Below are 20,887 nucleotides of genomic sequence, written 5' to 3'. Positions count from 1 at the left end.
CTATTTTATTTGGTTGTGTCCTCAATAATAATAACAAGTTAAGCACAAAGTTACACAATGGGCTATCTGCGCACTGTCCACAACGGGTTTCTAGCGTTCTAGGTCCGCAGACATTCAAATGTGCTACTGGGGGCTTAAAGTCGCGTGCTAGCTAATTACATAATTTGAGAAACAGACATTGGTTTCAATAAATCCCTTTTGAAGGTCAGCATTTGCACATTTATAAAAAATGTTTTTTTCTTGTCTAAAAATAATTCTCCACAAATTTTCCTAAAAATATTGGCCAAGCGCGTTAAGGCGTGCGACTCGTAATTCGAGGGTGGTGATGACTAGCTGCCTTCCCTCTAGTCTCACACTGCTAAATTAGGGACGGCTAGCACAGATAGCCCTCGAGTAGCTTTCTGCGATATTCAAAAACAAACAAAACAACGAAACTCTCTAAGAGGTGTGCGTGTTGTTTGTAACTCATTGATGTCGAGAATTTAGAGTCGCGGGAAATTTATTGGTGTGTAGAATATAGAAAACAGACGATTAGGTAATAAAGATGAATAGTTTGGTTTGGTGTTTTATGACGCAAAGGAACATGGCTATCTGCGCTAAAGATAAATAAATAGTGTTAAATGAAAAGTAAAAGTAGAGAGACAGACAAAAATTAGCAGATGAGATGTTACGAAACTGAATTAGGGCAAAGGGAAGTTAATCTTCGTGGAAGGCCTTACAATTAACATAGGCATAACGATTGATATATTACTGTGAGTATTAAACAAAATAACGAAAGTAATTTATTTCGCGAAAGTACTGACCTTATATTTATATCTTTAATCTTTCAAACTCAAAGTTATAGCTTAGCTACAGTTTGACCTATCTTAAAAAGAAGAGAGCTAAGCCTAAAGTTACTACCAACCAACGTTAGCTTTATCGAAAAAACTGATTCTGTTATGGCGAAATAGGAAAGACGAAATTCAAAAAATTGTTGTTAGTTAGTGATATTCTTGGCTGTAATTAGAGAAATACCTCATGATAATAATTAGCTTAAGTGATTTATGATAGATTTAATTCCATGTAATAAGCTAACAATATAAATTAATCGTTATTATTAAAATGTAATGACAAAGCTCGTACTAATGAAAATAGATTTATAAAACAAACCAACTAGGTAAGACTGGTACCACAAAAATCCATAAAACAATTTTCCACTTTCTGCATTCAAGATTTAATAAATTAGAAAAATAACACGCTTATGCAACAACTATTTCTTTATTGCTGGACATAGTTTCAAATAAAAATGCTCTGATAACAAGAACATGACTTCACTGTGGTTGTACATGTGTGTTTGATTATATCTTTGTTGATGTAATGTGTAAGTACAGGAAGTAATGAATAAAGTCAAAGTGTAAGAAGTAGCTGGAAAGCTAACGTCATTATTATTATAATGATTAAGAACAAGATGTGGTACTAATGGTAAATATATTTACTGTAACAAAATTACTGTTAATACTGTAATAATGCACCATGCAAAGAACATGCTTTAATTATATATAGTAAGATATTAAAGAGAAATAAAGCTAATCATGGCTGCAATATGACACTGATTCATTATTACCTTAAAATTAATTTTAGAGGAATTGTTGATTGTCATGTGTTATAATTTATCTCGGATCAGTCTCCAGTTTATTGTTATGTGCATAATGTATTACAATTTTAAACAGCTGGAAATTTTAATTTAAATGTTAATTAAATGTTGATATGTATTAAATGTGTTTGAACATTATTTCTTATAAGTTATGAAAATTCATTACTTAGTTTTTTACTGATGTGTTTTCTAAATGCTTCTGTGATGTACACTGTAACAGGTAAACAAACCACGTGTTTCCTTTTGGAAGAGACGAGTACCATGCACCATATTTTCCTGGTCTATGGTGTTACTACTTGTGAGTATTATTTATAAATTAATTTGAAGTATATAGGTGTGTACACTAAAGTTATGTGAATATTTAAGATTTCATATTTAAAGAAGAACCAATTTTGAGACCAATGAAGTTTAGAAACAGGTTCAATAGGTAATGAAGACTTTATTTAACACAGTAACAGTGTGTGGTCTTCAGTGGGAATGAGAAATTTATCTATATACAGGAATAAGTGTGTATGTGTACATTATTATTAAAAATTATTAATTTGGGACCCTTTCCAAATTAATAGGGGTGTAGGGATCGTCAGAAAAGTTGAATCAAAATATAAAATTGTATTTTGAAGCTGACAACTCGGGACTCTTAAAAAGACTGTATGATCACAAATTTAATAACTAGCTTCCATCAGCTTGTACTATTATGTAACAAAAGATGAACAGCAACAAAGGAATCTCATCAGAATGGAATAATGTTTCTTTTAATATAATACAACAAAGGTTAGTGCAACATAAACATACACAGTCACATGCTTACTTTGATAGGTTTACATAACAATATGTTTGTTCTTCAACAGCCTGCTGTGTACAAGTGTTTGTTAGAATAAGACAACACAAATAATTCATTCAGTGGCACACATTGCTGAATTGCCGATTGCCAATAAAATTTACTACCACTACCTATTTAAAATTGCAATAGCTATATGAAGGAGTAATATATGCAGTGGTAATAAATACTGAATATGTACTTGTGACTTCTGTTAAGTACAAAAAACAGTAGAAAGAATTACCGATGTGATATTGAATAGTGACATCTGTTATTGTAATCATCCAGTGTCAAACACATGTTGAAATATTGCCAGGGAAATAAACTTGAGTAATGATGAACAACAGTGGCTTGAATAACAATATCCAACATCAGAATCCCCTAATTTTGTTGTGGCTGTTTCCAGTAAAAACACTAGAAACGGCACAAGCTGTAGTTTCCAACTAATGTACATACTGGATTTTTTTGATGGTTAAAAATGAAGGACTAAGAAAATTTCACAGCATGACATAATTAAGAATGGGGAAGTAAGTTTAAAAGTACTGTCAGTTTCTTGCAGAAATCTCAGTGGAGTCCTGTAACACAATAAATATCATTTGAAGTAATTTTATAGTGAAATCAAAATGGTTATTTGTTGCTTGAGTTAAGCTGTCAGCAATAGATCTGCAGTTTTGTTTGCTTACATTATTTTGTAATCCCTATTTGTAGATTTTAAATACCTAGTTTTTAATTATCTGCTATGTTAACTTTTTTAATGCACAGCAATGAGAAAATATGTGTTTGGAGTGAAACACGACCCCCACTAGACACGTATAAAATTATTCCAGTAGAAAAACAGCCCTGTCAAATAAAACAAGTGTGTTTAAAACATCTCTTTAAATAAAGATTTGTGTCTTTTGAAGTAATTATTTATCAAGGTTTTGTGTGAACTTGTTTAACATGAGTCCAGTATAAAAGCAGCCACACAGAACAACGTTGCATCTATTATGTACTTATAACCACATAAAGCATCTTTCAGTGAAAAATAATTAATTTTTAAGTAAGTCATGGATATTCACGGTATTCCATATAGCATATCTATGTTATGGTTCAAAATGCTCAGTTGATTTTGCTGTAGTTTTGTGTAACAATAACATGATTAAAAATGATACGATTAAGTAGGCAAATTTCAATTTTGTCCCAGCAATCATGAAATCATGTATTTTGCTTATTATCAATCTTTTGGTGGTCCAATCTATTTACAAGAAAGGTTTTCAGTGGTGTTTCAAGAATGAATCTACTTTTAAAGGTTTTTTTTCCCTAATGTATAGAGATCACTAAAAGGCTTAATAGAGATATCCTAGTACCACAGGTGGTACTGTTTTAGCATAAGGCTACATTCTTAAATTGAGATGACTTTTATAACTTCATGGTCATTGATTTTTGGTTCTATGTTAAAAGTAAAATTGTTTTTACAAGATGTACTTTGTAAACTTGGGAGGATTTCTTATTATTTTCAGTGAATCCAGTTTTCAATTTTCTGCAGAAAGCATTCAAGACAAATATTTCTCATAATTATGTCTCCACAGAGAGGTGTACTGTATTTCAAGATGCCTGGTATGGGTATTAAAACTTTTATTAAAATAAATTAGAGAACAATGTTTCAACCTTCTTAGGTCTTCAGGTTAACAAAAAGAGTTTTAATACTCACACCAGAAATCTTGAGATACATTTTTACTTTACATGGGCTCATCATCATCATGAGAGAGATATATAGTTTTTCTGTTGTTTCATCTTTTTCGAAACCCTTTTCAGTCAACTGCTATACCTACATATCTTGGCAGATTATCTTGAAACTTGGTAGGGTCATACTTTGGTCCAATATGTCCAGTCAGTATTTTCATTTTTTTTATTTAGTCATTTTTAAGGGGTCAGATGTCAAACAACCCAAAAATATATATTTTGGGCTCTTGTGTAGTTATATTTACAGCAGTCTAGAAGACAACTGGCACAAATGTAAATATTCATGAACTCAATACAATTACAAAGAAAAATAGCTAGATTTGCCCATTTTGAATCCTTTTTTTTTCTTTTTGGGAGGTAAGAGATCCGAAAAAAGCATAATTTAGAGATATTTGTTGATCATTTACTCAGCCATATTTTGACCAATTTACATGGTATCTGGTAGAAAGATATTTTTGTACAGGTCTCAAACTTTGACAAACAAAAAATTGTGAAATTGCCCATTTTTAGTAATTATAAAATGGGTTCAGATGCCACAAAAAAGCATAATTTTAGAGTTATTTGATCAGTTCCAGGTTTCATGATTTTTGTTTTATCATATCCCACAAAACAACTTGCTGCCTAGAAAATCTAGGTAAAGACACAGTGAACCACTTTGTGAAAGAACAAAGAACCTCCAACTATGTGAAGAAATCTGGACTTTAACTGCCAGACTCCAGTTATAGTTTGCTACAGCAAAGTGTATGTTTTTTTAAGTTCCCTAAAAGTATTTTAAATTTTTTTAAAAATTGTCTAACAAGACTATTACTTAATTAAAATTGTAAATTGAAACATAACTTCTCAAACAGTGGAATAAAGTGAATGTATAATCTGAAGAAAGATACAAACATTAAAATTCTGAAAGCTGATCTTTATCAGCAACATTAGTGTAATTATGAACAACAGAGAATACATTGACTTGTTTCCCAGTTTTTGTTTATTACATATATATTCTCTATCACAGTAGCTCTTGATGCAGTGATTCTTTATAGACTTAAGAGATTGTTTTTTATTCTTCAGGTTACAGTAGCTCTTTCTTTACAGGATTAACAAATTATGTTTTGTTCTTTAGGTTACAGTAGCTCTTGTTGCTGCACTGTTGAACCTAGTGTGCATAATGACCTTTAACCTGGTAGGTCACTTAATCAAGAAAAGGGATGTGAAATTCATCTATTTCTGGTTGTGTAAAATGTACTTTTTATGGTTTTATTCAAGATAACATGGATCAAATATCTGTTTATAGTGGTATGTGTATATAAGTGTGTGTGTGTACATATATGTCAAATACCTGTTTATAGTACTATGTGTATACAAGTGTTGTGTGTGTAGATATATATAGTGGTATGTGAGCATATTAGTTTTGTTGTTTATTTTTACTTTGATTTCTTAATGACTAAAAGGAGATGTTACATGTAATTACTTGTAATTTTTTAAGGTTGTTTCTTGTTTTCTGTTCAGCTGTAAATAATGTAATGGTTTTTTATGTTTGTATTTTCAAGAATGAAATTAATATAGCTTGGAATGTTTTCATGAATGCACCAAAATAATCATAAGAAAATCTTTATACTTTACGTGCAATGACAAAACCTCAGTATTTAAGTTTAGGTGCAAGTAACACTACTGTATATTTGTTTTGTAAGATTTTCAGTAGTACTTTTCAGTTTTGGCCCTTTCAGCCATGGGGGCATTATAATGTTACAGTCAATCCCACAATTCATTGGTAAAAGAGTAACCTAAGGTGTGGATGTGAATGGTGATGACTAACTGCCTTCCTTCTAGTCATGTACTGCTAAATTAGGGATGGCTAGCACAGATAGCCCTCGAGTAGCTTTGTGCAAAGTTCAAAATCAAACAATAAAAATAATTCCTCACTTGTTGGTTCTGACACCAGCTGGTATATAAAAGAATTTATAAGTTTTCAAAAACCTATCCCCTTCATTGTCAAATTCAAAATTCTCCAATCAATACCCTTAAAATTAAAGTCTCTCACAATAACATCATCTTTTTAAGCAACCATTCTGATCTCATTGTACAATTTCTGATTAACTTCCACATTATGATCTTGTGGTCTATAACAAATCTCAATTTCAAGACTTTTCTATCTATATCTACTAACAATCACCCAAACTGACTCAAACTTATTACTGTTTTCTTTAATATGCAGTAACTCAACATGATGCAATTCCATCCTCATATATAAAGCTATCCCTTGCTTTTCATACTCTATCTGTAGTAACCAATCTGTAGCCTGGTATTTTGGAAAAATCTTATCATTCAAAGTTGTTTATATTGAACCACATTTTAGTGATACCCATAACATCAAAATCCTCAGTTTCCACAACTGCTTTATTTCTAATATTCCTAGCATTGCAATAGCAACAATTAGTTAAATATTTTAAAACAAATTCATATCTTATGGGTGTTGTACGTTTTTATATCAATTATGTTTCTAGTTTTACTAATATCATAGCCTTCACCTCTGTCTAGCCCTAGTGTAAATTTACCACTACAGCTGAGTTAAGAGCCTTTGCTAACATGCTAGCTCCTGCTTTTTTACGTGTAAGCCTACACTTCAGAAACATTAACCTTTCCATTAAAATTATTTTACAAATCTAGCCAACCTATTTGTTTATCCTCACATACTGATTAAAGCCTATTATTCAACCATAGTGACTATCTTAATATCTTATTCCAGATTTTATTTTTGACAATATCCCTGACAAAATCAAACTAACACCTAAATTATACCCATCTTTCCTTACATCACTGTTCTCAACATTAGCACCAAAACTGTGCTGCTACTAGAATCCTTAATTGTCTCTCTGGTTGTTTTAGTTGTATCCTGTACCTCCTGCTCCTGGATAGCATAAGTGTATTTTTGTTGCTCCTATATACTCCACACACTACTTTTTATAACTGGAGAGTCATCTACAACCATAACTTTCCAATCCTTGACAAAAGCATACCTTATGATCCCATCTGTTTCTCCTAGTACTTGTAAATCTATAAAATCTCCCAGTTATGTAAAAGCTACAGATTAAGATCTACCTTAAAACTGATTAAAAGTATTAATTCAGTTTTGAAGTTTTTCTCACAGTAAATCTATAGAAAAGTGTTATAAAAATTATTAATGTTAAAAAATTGTATATTGCTTGATTAGTTTCTTACATTTTAACTTTTACAGAATAACAGTGTATGTCTGTTTTGTGTTTAACCAACTGTAAAACATTATTTATTGAAATTTCAAGAAAGTTTCCATCTCCTTATTTAATGAACATTAAATTCTGTAATAGTTAAAAATTAATGACATTTTGTCATATAAGACAAAAATTAACTACACAAGAAACTAATCAAGTTATTTATTTACTTGACTCGCCACGTGACAACAATGTTTCTGAATACCAGATGGGCTTTCTGTAGTGAAATGTTACTAACTCCTAACTTTCGTGTACTTCTGTGGCATCAGCCTTCTTTCTCTTCAGACCATCTAACTTTATTCCCACCTCTTGTAGTTGACCTTCATTCAGTTTCTTGTTGAGTTTCTCTGATGGTTTAAAGTTCAACAGCTAAGTCATTATTATAACACGAAGTGGTAACCATTTTATTTTATAAAGACATTGCTTGTAAAATACAACAGGGGCTCCATTACAATAATGTTATTAACATTTATAAATACAAATTATTGTACATGAGTTTACTTATTCACTTTCACAAAAATACTTAACTTCTCAAAAAACAACCATCAGACTAGAAGATTAAATCTTAGTGCTATAGTTGAAAAAACTATACAATTAGTTCATTTAAATGCTCCAATACCCTTAAAATAAAAATTGAAATAAATGAATAAAAATACCAATTAAAATAATTTATGTGAAAAACTCAATAAACAAACAAAATATTTATTTACAAATTGCAAAAACAACATTTCAAATTTCACCAATGTCAAAAAGAAACAAGGTACTATTTCTCATATCAAATCAAAATGTACCTTACTGATGCTTCCAACTGGTCATTAAGTTCTCTGTGGCATGACTGTGCTTCTTTCAAATATCACTTAGTCTGATTTCATGAGAATATATATCCTCAAACTTTTCTTTTCAACATATCCAACTCTTGTTCACATTTTAAGATCTTGCTGAGTAACATCTGTGTTCAGTAATGCTAGCAATTCATTCTTAAAAACATCTTAATGAAACATGTCTATAAGAAAAATCTTAATTTAAACTTGTATTAACAAGTGTAATTCTTTGTTTATTCTGTCATTGGTATGAAACTTTGGTGGTTACAATAACAATCAATTTCATTTTCATAAGATTAATGACAATGATAAAACTAACAACTAATCTTGTTGAAAATATGTAACATCAAGTAGTGCTTGTATCTGTGAGTTGATAACTTAGAGGAGAGCTTCAGTAATTTTTAAGTGAACATAACAATCATATGTAAATATTTTTAAGTACTTATACTTGGTCTGGTAATACTGAAGTCATTTACAAAGTACTTTTAAAATTATCTCTTGCAGCAGCACAAAACACTAATTGTTTTAATGGTTTAAAATGATTTTAAAACCAGCCTGCATGGTAATGACATTTGTAGAAGTTGACTATTGCTTCATTTTATGTTGGATTATGATCTAAAATATAGCAAAGTAGAAATTAAAAAAAGTAGGACCCTGCATTTGAATTAGGACTTTATAGAATTATGAACTAAAGTAATATGGAATATAAAGTTTAATAAAGAATTGTCACTAAATAAATCTGCCTACATCGTAAAAGAAGTCATGTCTCCTAATTTTACATGTACTGTGAAAACTGTACCAAATAATAACAATATTATGTTTTAATTGTATCAGTAAACACACTAGAATCCCTCGCCTTATTTACATTGTAACACCTAAACACTTGCTAGTAAAGTCTTGAATCACTGTGATGTTGATTTTATTTAATACTAACAAAATGATTATCCATTACTTTTTAGATCTCACTACATCAATTAGTTATGTCCTAAATATAAAACATTAAATATCAAGATCCATTATGGTGAAGGTAATTAGGAAATTGGGTTCAGTTAATAGGATGAAACATGAAATGTTGAGAACTATTGTAGTGAAGGTAAGAATTAACAAGGATTCAGTTACTTGGGATCTATTACGGTGAACTGGAATTCAAATACTCATAACGATTACACATCTCTCTTTATTTTCAAGCAGTAATACAAGTAATTGGCAATTTAAATATCTTAAGTGATTTTGAATAATTGAAACCATGAGAACTAAATAAATTTTGAAAAAGGAACGAAAACAAGTCTTAAGACGTGTGGACAAACATACTGTGGAATATCTAAAATTTGTGTTGTGGAAAACAAATTACCAAAATGTTATTGTTCTGAGGAGGGGGAGTTTCATTTTTAAGCCAAAGTCACATTTGTTAACTGCTACTAAGCTTTTCATGATAAAGCTTTAACAGCTTTTACTATTTGGAAGGAAAGATATTCACTGAACTTTATAAGTAAAATTTAGACAAGCATAATCATAGTGGTATGATTACAGCAATGCTAAGAAAATGTTTAATACATACAGAATTACAGCAAAATATTGGCTCACTATAGTGTTTTAGAGCAAAGCCTTCTGCTGTGTCTAATGCAATGAACTAAACAACAGAGTTTGAACTTTAAGTCTGTAAATGAACACTACCTCATTGGGCAATACAAGTACAATAGAGACTAACATGTTGTTACTGGTATGATCATAGTTATGATAATGAAATATTTAATAGATATAATCACAGCAAAATATTGGCACAAAATTAACAATCATCCAAAAATTATTAAACACTAGCTAAACAGGAGAGCGTAATCTTGAAGATATCACTACTGTGAACTTAGATTTTACTCTGAGCTTCATAATCTTTGTTGTTTTATGTAATACTAAATATACAGGGTGTTTGGAAAGTCACTGTGCACTTATATATTTATTAACAGACATGTTTCAATATAGAATACAGGAGGTAAATATGAATGACAATTATAAACAATTTTGAAAGTAACCCCTGTTGGCATCAGTACAGGCCTGGATCCTTCTTATTTTGTTTCTAAACACCGCTATCAGTTGCTGGCTTGAAATAGACTGAATAAAATGTGATTACAAAACTGCACAGTAACTTTCTGAACACCCTGTAGATTCTTCTTGCAATTAGCTTTGCTCTTTCTTTTACCAGAGGAAAATAATTAAACTGAGATACTTCATTACAAAAGTAAATAAAGCATACCAAAATATAAATTTGATAACAAAACAAAGGTATTTTCCAGAGAATAGTCGTTTCTTGAAAAACAACTTTTACAGCATTTAGTGTATGTTCAACTCGTGTAGGAAGAAAAATGTCAGAATGGAAGTTCTCGAACTAAAAATTATTATAAGATCTTCAAACAAGATAAACGTTTTCCATAATTTATTTTAAAATCAGATTTAAAACTATACATTCTATTCTAGCAATGATTACTTACTCCCAGATGTTCTGAAATTTCAACTTGATCATTTCTATATTTAAGGGTAACATTACATCCAACAACAGCAGTTTTTAGTAGGTTCCTTGACTAGATGGTAAAGAAAGCCTTCCTGAGTTCTTTCCAAAGTGTTTTCTTTCTTACACAGGTTTACTCTAGCATTTCCCAATCTACATGTTTGAAATTAAAATCAACCATAATTTTGACCTTGTTTTTTATTAATAGCCAAAATCCTCATTGTAAATTAAAATCAACCATAATTTTGACCTTGTTTTTTATTAATAGCCAAAATCCTCATTGTAAAGTTTCTTATTAATTTCATCATTAAAATTTGATGGTCTGTAACAAATTCCTACTGAAAGCATTTTACCTTTATATCCACTAATAGTAACCCAAATGGATTCAATGCTATGGCTGTCATTTTTTATATCCTCAACTCCAACTTCATGTAATTCATATTTTACATATAGTCACTCCTCCTGGTTTTTTGGTACTCTATTTCAATTAAATAGCCTGTAACCCTGTATTTCAAAGAAATTTCTGTCATCAAAATCATCTATATTTAAACATATTTCAGTTATTCCCTTTATATCAAAATCTTATGTTCCTAACAGCACTCTATAAAGTTATCAAATTTATTTCTTATACTTCTAACATTGCAATACTACAATTAAGCCTATCTATGTAAATTTCATACCCATTTCTTCTGCTAAGTTTTCTCAGCCTCTTATTTTTTTTTTCATTTAGTTTATCATGACTCTTGTCATCGTCTAGTTTTCCCTTACATTTGGTATGATGCTTTTGTTGATCATGTTAAGTTACAGTGGAGAGGGAAATGTTAACTGACCATACTGAATTACATAGAAAAGGTGTTGCGATTTCTCTTCATAGGGGTTTAGATATTAATTCTCAAATTAGTGCAGTAGGTCATAAGATAAGTTTGTCATTTACTTTTAGTGCTAAACATTTTACAGTTAATATTTACGCACAAAATTCTTCTGCAGAACGCTGTTCATTTTTCAGTAACTTAAAATTTGATGTACTTTCTGATTTTTCATTATAATGGGCAATTTCAATTGTTAGATAAAAACCATTTCATCACATTAATGAACAGGGTCGTAGATCCTGGGTGGATGGGGGATACACCCCCCTTCATTTTAGGTGGGGGTATGGTGCATACAATCATCCTCCCTTACAGTTTTGTCTGTGTAATTGTTTTATTGCATCACAGGCCTATAAATTGTGTTTGTTCTTGTGATTCTCGTGTTCTTATCAGTTGAATTACATAATTAGGCCCATACGTAAGCTTTTTCAGTAGCCCGAAATGTACATCTCTAATATCGGCGTGCTTCTAGGCATTTCGATCTAAGTGATAGTTCATAAGTATCAGTCAGTGGGCCTAAGTATACATGCAAGTATCGTGACAACAAGATTACTTTGTGACTGCATGTTTATAGCTCTCATGTTCACGTAATCAGATATGACAAATTTGCAAATTGAACAGTCCACATAAGTGGTTGCAAAAACCATACCCCCCATCGTGTGTAAAAAATCTACGCCCCTGTTAATGACAGATCCCGAACAGTATTAGATGAAGTTTTAAATTCATTTGATATAGTTTATCTTTTCCGTTATAGTTTTCCAACTAACTGCAAATTCACGTGGTCTAGAATAATCTGTGGTAATTTCTGTCAATCTCGAATTGATACTCGAGTATTCAGTATTTCTCTTAAATACAATAACATCTGTTCTACTTCACTGGTGTACTTGCATGCTGACGATACTCAAATAACAGTGTCTGACGCTGACTCTCTTATTGCCATACAGGAAACGTGTAACCATTATGAACGGGCATCTGGTAGCAAAGTAAACTGGGAAAAAAGTAAAGGTATATGGTTGGCCTCATTAGCTGTTAACCAGGAATTAAAAATGGGTAAATTGACTATTGAAAATGGCCCTTTAAAAAATTTTGGGTATTTAGTTCCATACAAATGTGGCAGAAATGCATGATCTGAACTGGGAAGTATTGTCAGACAATAACACTCATATTGCTTGCTTGGAGATATCGGAGTCTGTCATTGAAAGGAAAAGTTATGGTTGTTAACTCATTAGCTTCCAGTACTATTTGGTATTGTCTGATGGTCTTGCCGATGGAAAATAGGATTTACCTGACAATTAAACAAGATATTTTACATTTTATATGGGATGGTGGAGTACATAAAGTGCATTAAAAAATTTTGATATCTTTGAAAGACAAAGGTGGTTTCAATTTAAGAAACATAAAGATGAAAAAGGAGGCTTTTAGGTTAAAATGGTTCTTCAGATCAGCAGATTATAACATTTACATCTCTGTTTATCCTCTTTGCCCATCTCTTTGGCAAGTATGGTGATTTAAATCTTGGGCATGATGTTTAGTATTGTGACATTATCCCACGACACATGATGAATATTCCTACATTTTATTGTGAAGTATCAGAGTTATGTGAAATGCTTGTTAGGTGTTGTAGAATCTTAACAAATAACACAGAAATTGTTTTCCGGCAACCACTGTTTCTCAATGTTTTTGTTCCCACTATGGGATTAAGCACGTTCTTTTATAAAAAAATTTATTAGTGCAGGACTAATTCGCTTGAGGGACTTTACTTACGAATTTGTCCATTGTTGGCTTCCCTTGAAAACTATTATCGAGTTATGTCGGGATGTATCAGAAAGTGTGATACCTGTTCAAGTCAGACAGTATTACAAAAAGTTATATGATGATATGATGCTTTTCCAGAAGAATGGAAAGACTTGGTTGAAAGAGAGATTACCACAATTTCAGGTACAACAAAATTTATTTTTGAGATGTGTGATTCAGATGGTGAAAATGTTATCAACTTAAATGATCTTCCTGTTAGAAAAATGATTAAGTTAATATATCATAACTCCATCCACTCTACTGAAGAAATTACTGCATGGAAAGATATTTTAAGAGATACTAACTGGAAAAAAACACATAAATATACTTATCACCCATTTAAAGGTTTTGTCTTTGTTGATGTGGATTATTTATTTTATCACAATGTTTCAATGATGAACAATAAACTTGTTCATATGCAAAAACATGATACTGGCTTATGTACACTTTGTTGTAAAGAAACTGAAACAGTGAGACATTAATATTTCCTGTGTCCAGTGGTTCAACCATTATGGACATTAGGTTTCGACACTATTTTCTTTATCACTTAAAAACCTGTATCAATGAATCAGAAACGGTAAATTCTTGTACAGGGTTTCCTAAAAGGATTGAGGAAAGATGACAGCTTGCAGTGTATGTTTTTGATTACATTAGCTAAATACTGTATTATGACTGTTAGGAAAATTTGTTTAGCCAAAAATATCCATTTAAATCTGTTGTCATTTTGTAAGGGTGAGTTGAGAAAGAAAAGTTTTGATTATTCCAAGTATGTTATTCATAATCTCAATTCTTTTTTGCAATTTTATACTAAACTTGTTCATCCTTGTTCACAATGTTACGTTATTGTGTGTCCTTTGATATGAGCAATTACAGGTTTTATTAGGTGCATTGAATTGTATATAACTGTGTATTTGATTTTTGTACTTGTTTTGTGTGTAATATATGTGATTATGAGGTTTGTAAAAAAAAAACACGCACACAACATAGTAACTAGGCCAATTAGATGCTGCTAATGTGATAACAAAATACATCAGCAAGCAAAGTGCAATGGTGAATAGCCACAGTCAGTGATCTGTTTTCCACACTTTGTAACAGTCCACTGTTTTAAACTTTGTTTTTGGTATACTATTGGAATTACATTTTTATGAAAACATTAAGTATTAACTTAGTCTCCAATTTTTAACTTCTCGCATTATAACATATTATTTGTTACCTCTTGATAACTTTTGCTTTATAACAGAAATAGTAAATGCTTTTTTTTAATTCATTGCAGTTAGAGCATAAATCTGCAATAATCATAACATTTAAAGGTTTAAAGTAGACCAGTAATCATTGCACTTGTTAATTTAAGAAGCTTAATAAATGTAGAAAAACTTTGTGAGTAAAACAATCTAAAAAATATGCTTTGAGTTGAGTAAAACTCATTCATACATGCTAAAAATAAAACAACAGATACAACATTGGTGATTGAGATTAAGGAACAAATAATTGTTTATTTACAAAATGTCATATTTAGAATGATGGGAAACTTGTAACTGTACATGTACTTCAGATGCTATAAATTAAAAAAAACTGCTACATGTTGTTGCTGTGTGCAATTTGTATAGTGCTCACATACTAGTGGTTGCGTAACTTTTAAAAATACTGTAGACTTGTATAGAAGTGCTTATTATAAGGTAACTGATTTGTAAACCTCTACTGCAGTAGATAGAAACAAATATAAACTTGTGTGAATATGTATCAACCTCAACAGATTTTTGAACACTGCAAGTGAAATAACCAAAACGTACCCTCTTGCATTTCTCTCTCTCTTTTTGATTTTTTTACAAAATTTACAATGTATTTTATAAGTTACCAGCTTGGTAACAAACAAAACTCAATAAATGTCACAAAAATTTTCAACAATTTCCTTTCACAATAATTATAACAATTATAATAATACTAATTTATTACAACTTACAAGATTGTTACATATTTAGTAACAAATACAAAACAAATCAAATTTCAACATTTTCTTTTTACAATAATTATAACAATAATAATAATACTTTTTTTTACAAGTTACAAGATTGTTACATAGTAACAAATACAAAACGAATAAAACAAATTTCAACATTTTCCTTTTACAATAATTATAACAATAATAATAGTAAATTTATTTTACAACTTACAAAATTGTTACATACTTAGTAACAAATACAAAACGAATAAATCAAACAAATTTCAACATTTTCCTTTTACAATAATTATAACAACAATAATACTAATTTTTTCCTCAACTTACAAGATTGTTACATACTTAATAACAAACACAAAATAAATAAATCAAACTAATTGCAACATAATTTTTCCAATATATCAGTAATAATACATTTAATACCATTTACTGCTCCTGCATTTAATAATAAATTCTTAAATTCCCATTTTAAATAATTTTTAGGAAAATATTTCTTTCTTATATATTCATAATTTTTACAATATAAAAGTATGTGATCTTGCATTCCTATCTTTCCACAGGGACATGAATTAGATTTTTCCATAAATTCTTGACTGAAAGATCCCATGATTTGTTAAAATTTGATTTATATAAAAATCTCCTTTACATCTAAAAAATTTACTTTATTAAAATATTTATCGGTGAATCTACCAACAGAAGCATCATCCCATCTCTGTTGCCAGTTACTTACTAATTCTTTATTTAATTTTGTTTTAATTTGTTTTTACTTTTTCCAAATTTAGCATTAATTTCCATTCTCTGTGTTGCTTCCTTACCTTTAAGATCTACTATTTCATTATAATTGATCCCACTGTGGGCTTTGACCCAAATAAAGGTAATACTAAGTTTGTTATAAATAATATGTTCTTTAATTCTATTAACTAAATAATTATTATTTTTACTTTATTTAAGTGCCATTAATGATGACCTTGAATCAGAATATATCACTGCTTGATAAATGTTATTATTAACCATGAAATCAATAGTCTTAAATATTGCAAACAATTCAACCATAAATACTGTTGTATTATCATTTAATCTAAACAGACTTTCCTTTTTAATTTCATCATTATAAACATATATATAAGCACATCAAACTTTATTATTAATTTTTGAACTGTCTGTATAAAATTTATTACTAAATTGTTTCAAATCTTCATCATAATAACAGTTAAAACTGTGGTTGATCCAGGGAGTGAAATTCAGCTCCGTCAGAACTTCAGTATTTTCTACATTAAGTACTTCATCTTGTATACTGATATTTTGATTAAGAAAAAACAATTCATATAGTTTAACACCAACTTCTGGTTTTATATCTAACAGGGGAATACCCGTTAATGTAATTAGTGTTAAACTAGCTACAGTTTTACAAGTGTTTTGATGGGTAATATTGCTATTCTTTGAATTTGTAAGATTTTACTTTTAATTCTTTCTGTATTTTCAAACCAAATATCATATCCATATGTTATAATTTTCTCGATACTTAATATGTAAATATCTTTCATAACTTTTGGTTTCAAACCCCAAGTGGCTCTTGAAATCCTCTTTAATTTTTGAATGACATTAACTATTTTACTTTTTACAAAGTTTAGGTGCGATGGGCAGTTTAATTTCATTTAATTTCATTATATTAATTATAATACCTGAGTATTTCAACTCTTTATTAAATTTAATTCTTTTATTACTAATAGTAATTGTAGGTATATGCATGATATTTTGACCTTAATAAATTAAAATAAAATTTGATTTATCTATATTAAGTTGTAATTTATTTTCTAAAATCCAGTTTTTACCTTATTTAGTGTATCTTCAGACAAAGACGTAAATTGGTATGAAGCTTTTGCTCTCATTAACATAATGGTGTTATCAGCAAATGCTTGTATATTTGCATTATTTGTACTCTTTAATTTTAACATTTCATCAATATATAGATAACACAGTATACGACCCAAACTAGATCCTTGTGGAATTCTTTTATTATATTTCTTAGTTATACTTTCTATAAAAATTCTCTATTTTGAATTAAATCAATAATCACTTTTTCAACTTCAAGGGTATTTTTAGATTATTCAAATGTTTTATTAAAATCATGTTATCCACAGAGTTAAAAGCATTTTTAAAATCCAAGGAAATTAATAATGTAATGCACTTATTGTTTATACTTTCATAAACATAATCTTACTTCTAAAATCATATTGTACATTGTCAATTAATTTATATTTCTCTGTAAAATAAATCAATCTATATTTCAATATTTTATTGAATATTTTACCCCAAATTGGCAAAAGACGTATTGGTCTATAACTACTCGGAATCATTTTATCTTTTCCTTTTTTTATGGATGAGAGTTGCTTTAGCCTTTTTACAAACTAACGGAAAAATACCATAATTATAACAAAAATTAAATATTTTGATAAACCAATTTTTATTAGCAAAATATATTATTCTTTTATTATATGCAATTTTAAATTATCATATACAGGAGCTTTATTATCCTCCATTCTCCTCATGACATTGTTAATTTTATACTCTGTAATATTATCTTCATTTATATTCACATCAATATCATTATTATTCTGTATTTCATCACAAAATCCTATTCTAGAGACCACTTAATCATAATTCACCCATGGAAAGTGAAAATTAAGAATTTCATTTATAGCTTCATTTCTATTTTTGGTGATATTCTCATCTTTATCTCTTATTTCATTAATTTGTAAATATTTCTTCTTTTTATGATAGTTTTATACAGTATACCAAAAAATATTATTACCAGTAATACTTGTAATATAATTTCTTAAAGCTTCTTTCTCAGTGATAATAATTAATCTTGTACATTTTGCTTGCTGTTTCTTGTATTCCAGTTCATAATACTGTCTTAAATTAACATTTTTAGTCATTTGAAATCTTCTCCTTAAAGCTCTCACTTTACTCCTGAAGATCTTTAGCTTGGTGTTCCACCAATATGTTTGTTTATATCCAAAATCTTCCCCAATTTAATTGTATTAACTTCTAACAATTTTTTATATTTTCGTGGTTCAATTGTAACAAAATAATTGAAACCTGTGAATGTTTTAAATTTCTTATTAACAATAATTTCATCATTCAAATATTTCTGAATTTTGTTCCTTAATACCAAATTCTTGATCCCACATATCCTCACCTACGTTACATATAGTAATTTGTCGATGTCTCTTTTTAGGTATATTTGCATCAAAGTTTTCTTCCAAGTCTTTTACTTTTAATAGTGCATATTTAAGTAAATGAATCTTCTTTCTTTTGTACGTCCACCAAGATGCCACCTTTAGCTATAGTTCTCAGTGTATTTACCCCTATTTTCAATTCTTTGGGTTTAACCAAACTTTGTACTTTTCTTTTAGTTTCCAAAAAATATCATACTCTTTTTGGGTATGATGGTGAGTACACTTCTTTTGCTACTTTTGTTTCTTTCTCTGCTTCTTGTTGTAATGGTTTTCCCTTCACTCTGCAGTTTTACTTTCATCTTTGTAACTTCTGCAAAAGTAGGCATTCTCTTCTCTTCTTTTATAATGTCTATATTTTTCTTGTTCCAAATTTTCCCCAAGTATATGAGAAATCACGTTTTATTGCATAATAATGACTCTCACTATGTCTGTCATTTTCTTTTTTAATGTCTTAAAAGTCTATTTCCAACTTTTCAGTAATCATTGTTTCTACGAATTCATCTTGATTTTTAAGAACACATTCTAATAGTTCACTAATATCTGAAAGATTGCTAATCTCCTTCTGTTCTGAGATTTCCTCTCCTTAAGATAAAAATGCTATTATTTTCTGTTTTATCAAGCATGGTTAGTGATGTAATAGACATTTAACACAGTGAATTTTATTATTATCCACAATGTCAAACCAAGTTAACTGTGTACCATGACGTTTACATATGTGAATATTTTTTTCTACATTGTCAAATCTACTTAATGGTGTGAAATACTTCATAAGGTTTGCTCTTACACTATCAAACTAAATAATGTTACAGTATATTATTTAAGGTGAAAGTATGTTATTTTCTGCAGTATCAATTCTATATTCTTACTTTTTAGGCATTGATCGTCACATTTACTTCAAGTTTTGTTGATGAAATATTCTGTTCAGTTTTCATTTCACCAGATGGGTCACTGAATGGAATTCTGAACTTTATCAGATTTCAATATCAGTGAGTTTTCTGTTGATATGAATATCGTTTCTGAAACCTACACCAGTGTGGAATACTGCAAGTAGGTGTTAATTTTTGCATTATTGTTTCGAAGTAACAGAGCATAGAAAACAATGTGGTGTCTCTTTAACCCTACTGACATGGCACATCAGTGTGGTCTCTCTTTCACCATACTGACATGGGATATCAAAGTGCAGAAATCACAACCAAAATTTACATAGATCCAAACATTAATCCTACTGACATGGGATATGAAAGTGCACAAGCTACAACCATTTTACATAGATTCAAACTTTAACCCTATTGACATGGGATATCAAATTGTGCAAGGTACAACCATTTTATTGAGTTAGTTTCAAAGTTATCATCCATGGAAGCATTTTCCTTCACTGTTACAACATTTTGACCACAATGAACCAGATGCAAGGCGATTGAATGCAACATGATATATTTGGTATGTGTAAGTGGATGGAAATGATGCCTAGCATGCATAGATAGATGGCTACAGATGATGTCTGTCATGTTAAATGTATGGGTGGAAATGATGTTTGGCATGTGCAAATATAATGCTGTAGATGATATCTTGCATGTGTAGATATATGGGTGGATCAGTAAAGGGTTAATTAAACTACTTTATATCAATCAATACATATTATTAAACTTGGTACAAAAAGATACTTTATAACTCAGAAAATGAATATTTAAATATGTTCTCAGTCTGAACTTCTCTGCACAATCTGGTGATGCTCTGACTTTTCATTTATAAGTTTTTATTTTCTTCTCTTGTGAGGGTTTCAGACTATTCAACCAATTAGAAACATATATAGTAGATAATGACAACCCAGAATATAAAATTTCAACCCAAATAACAAACCCTTCTATTATCTTCTGTTTTTCAAGAAATATTTGTAACTCTCTTTTATATTGCTGTTAGACAATTGGTTGTATTTGTGCAACTAATAAAAAGTGTGTATTCTATGTATAAATCAGGAAAGTTTCTTTTTGTTTTGGCAGTCAAAGCCAATACTTCATGAAGCTAGCCTGATGGGTTGAGACAAAAAATGTTGCTTTAAGGAGTAATGAATTTGATTTTTGTTTCTTTATAAACCTAGATAGAAATTACAGTAGTTTTAGAATTCTATTCAAGTGCATTATTTAATATAGCATAATTATTCATAGTACGAAACAGAAATTTTATTATCCTTCTATAAACATGAAAAATAATCACAAGATTTCATAATATTCACAATTGGTTTCATTTTTTTATTCTAACAGAAGTAACATTTGAACAACACTTTAATGTATTTTTCTTT

The 20,887-nt window shown here is 29.7% G+C and overlaps 1 protein-coding gene across 11 annotated transcripts in view; it reads left to right on the top strand.

The window, feature by feature from the left end:
- The first annotated feature begins 320 nt into the window (after positions 1–320).
- LOC143252233 (uncharacterized) overlaps positions 321–20,887 on the top strand; it is a 42,787-nt gene continuing 22,220 nt past the window's right edge. For 4 of the 11 annotated variants that reach the window (XM_076504056.1, XM_076504057.1, XM_076504055.1 and 1 more), the window contains exons 1-3: positions 1,361–1,461; positions 1,854–1,931; positions 5,284–5,343. In XM_076504056.1, the coding sequence (XP_076360171.1) occupies positions 1,459–1,461; positions 1,854–1,931; positions 5,284–5,343 (141 nt within the window). In that variant the 5' untranslated portion in view covers positions 1,361–1,458. Of the gene's footprint in view, positions 753–1,345; positions 1,462–1,853; positions 1,932–5,283; positions 5,344–20,887 lie in introns of those variants that run through there. The other 7 variants (XM_076504062.1, XM_076504060.1, XM_076504058.1 and 4 more) reach the window with 5 other exon arrangements.

This window comes from Tachypleus tridentatus, chromosome 6 (genome assembly GCF_004210375.1).
Source record: "Tachypleus tridentatus isolate NWPU-2018 chromosome 6, ASM421037v1, whole genome shotgun sequence".
Taxonomy (NCBI): Eukaryota; Metazoa; Arthropoda; class Merostomata; order Xiphosura; family Limulidae; genus Tachypleus; species Tachypleus tridentatus.
This window is presented reverse-complemented; position numbering and strand designations above follow the sequence as displayed.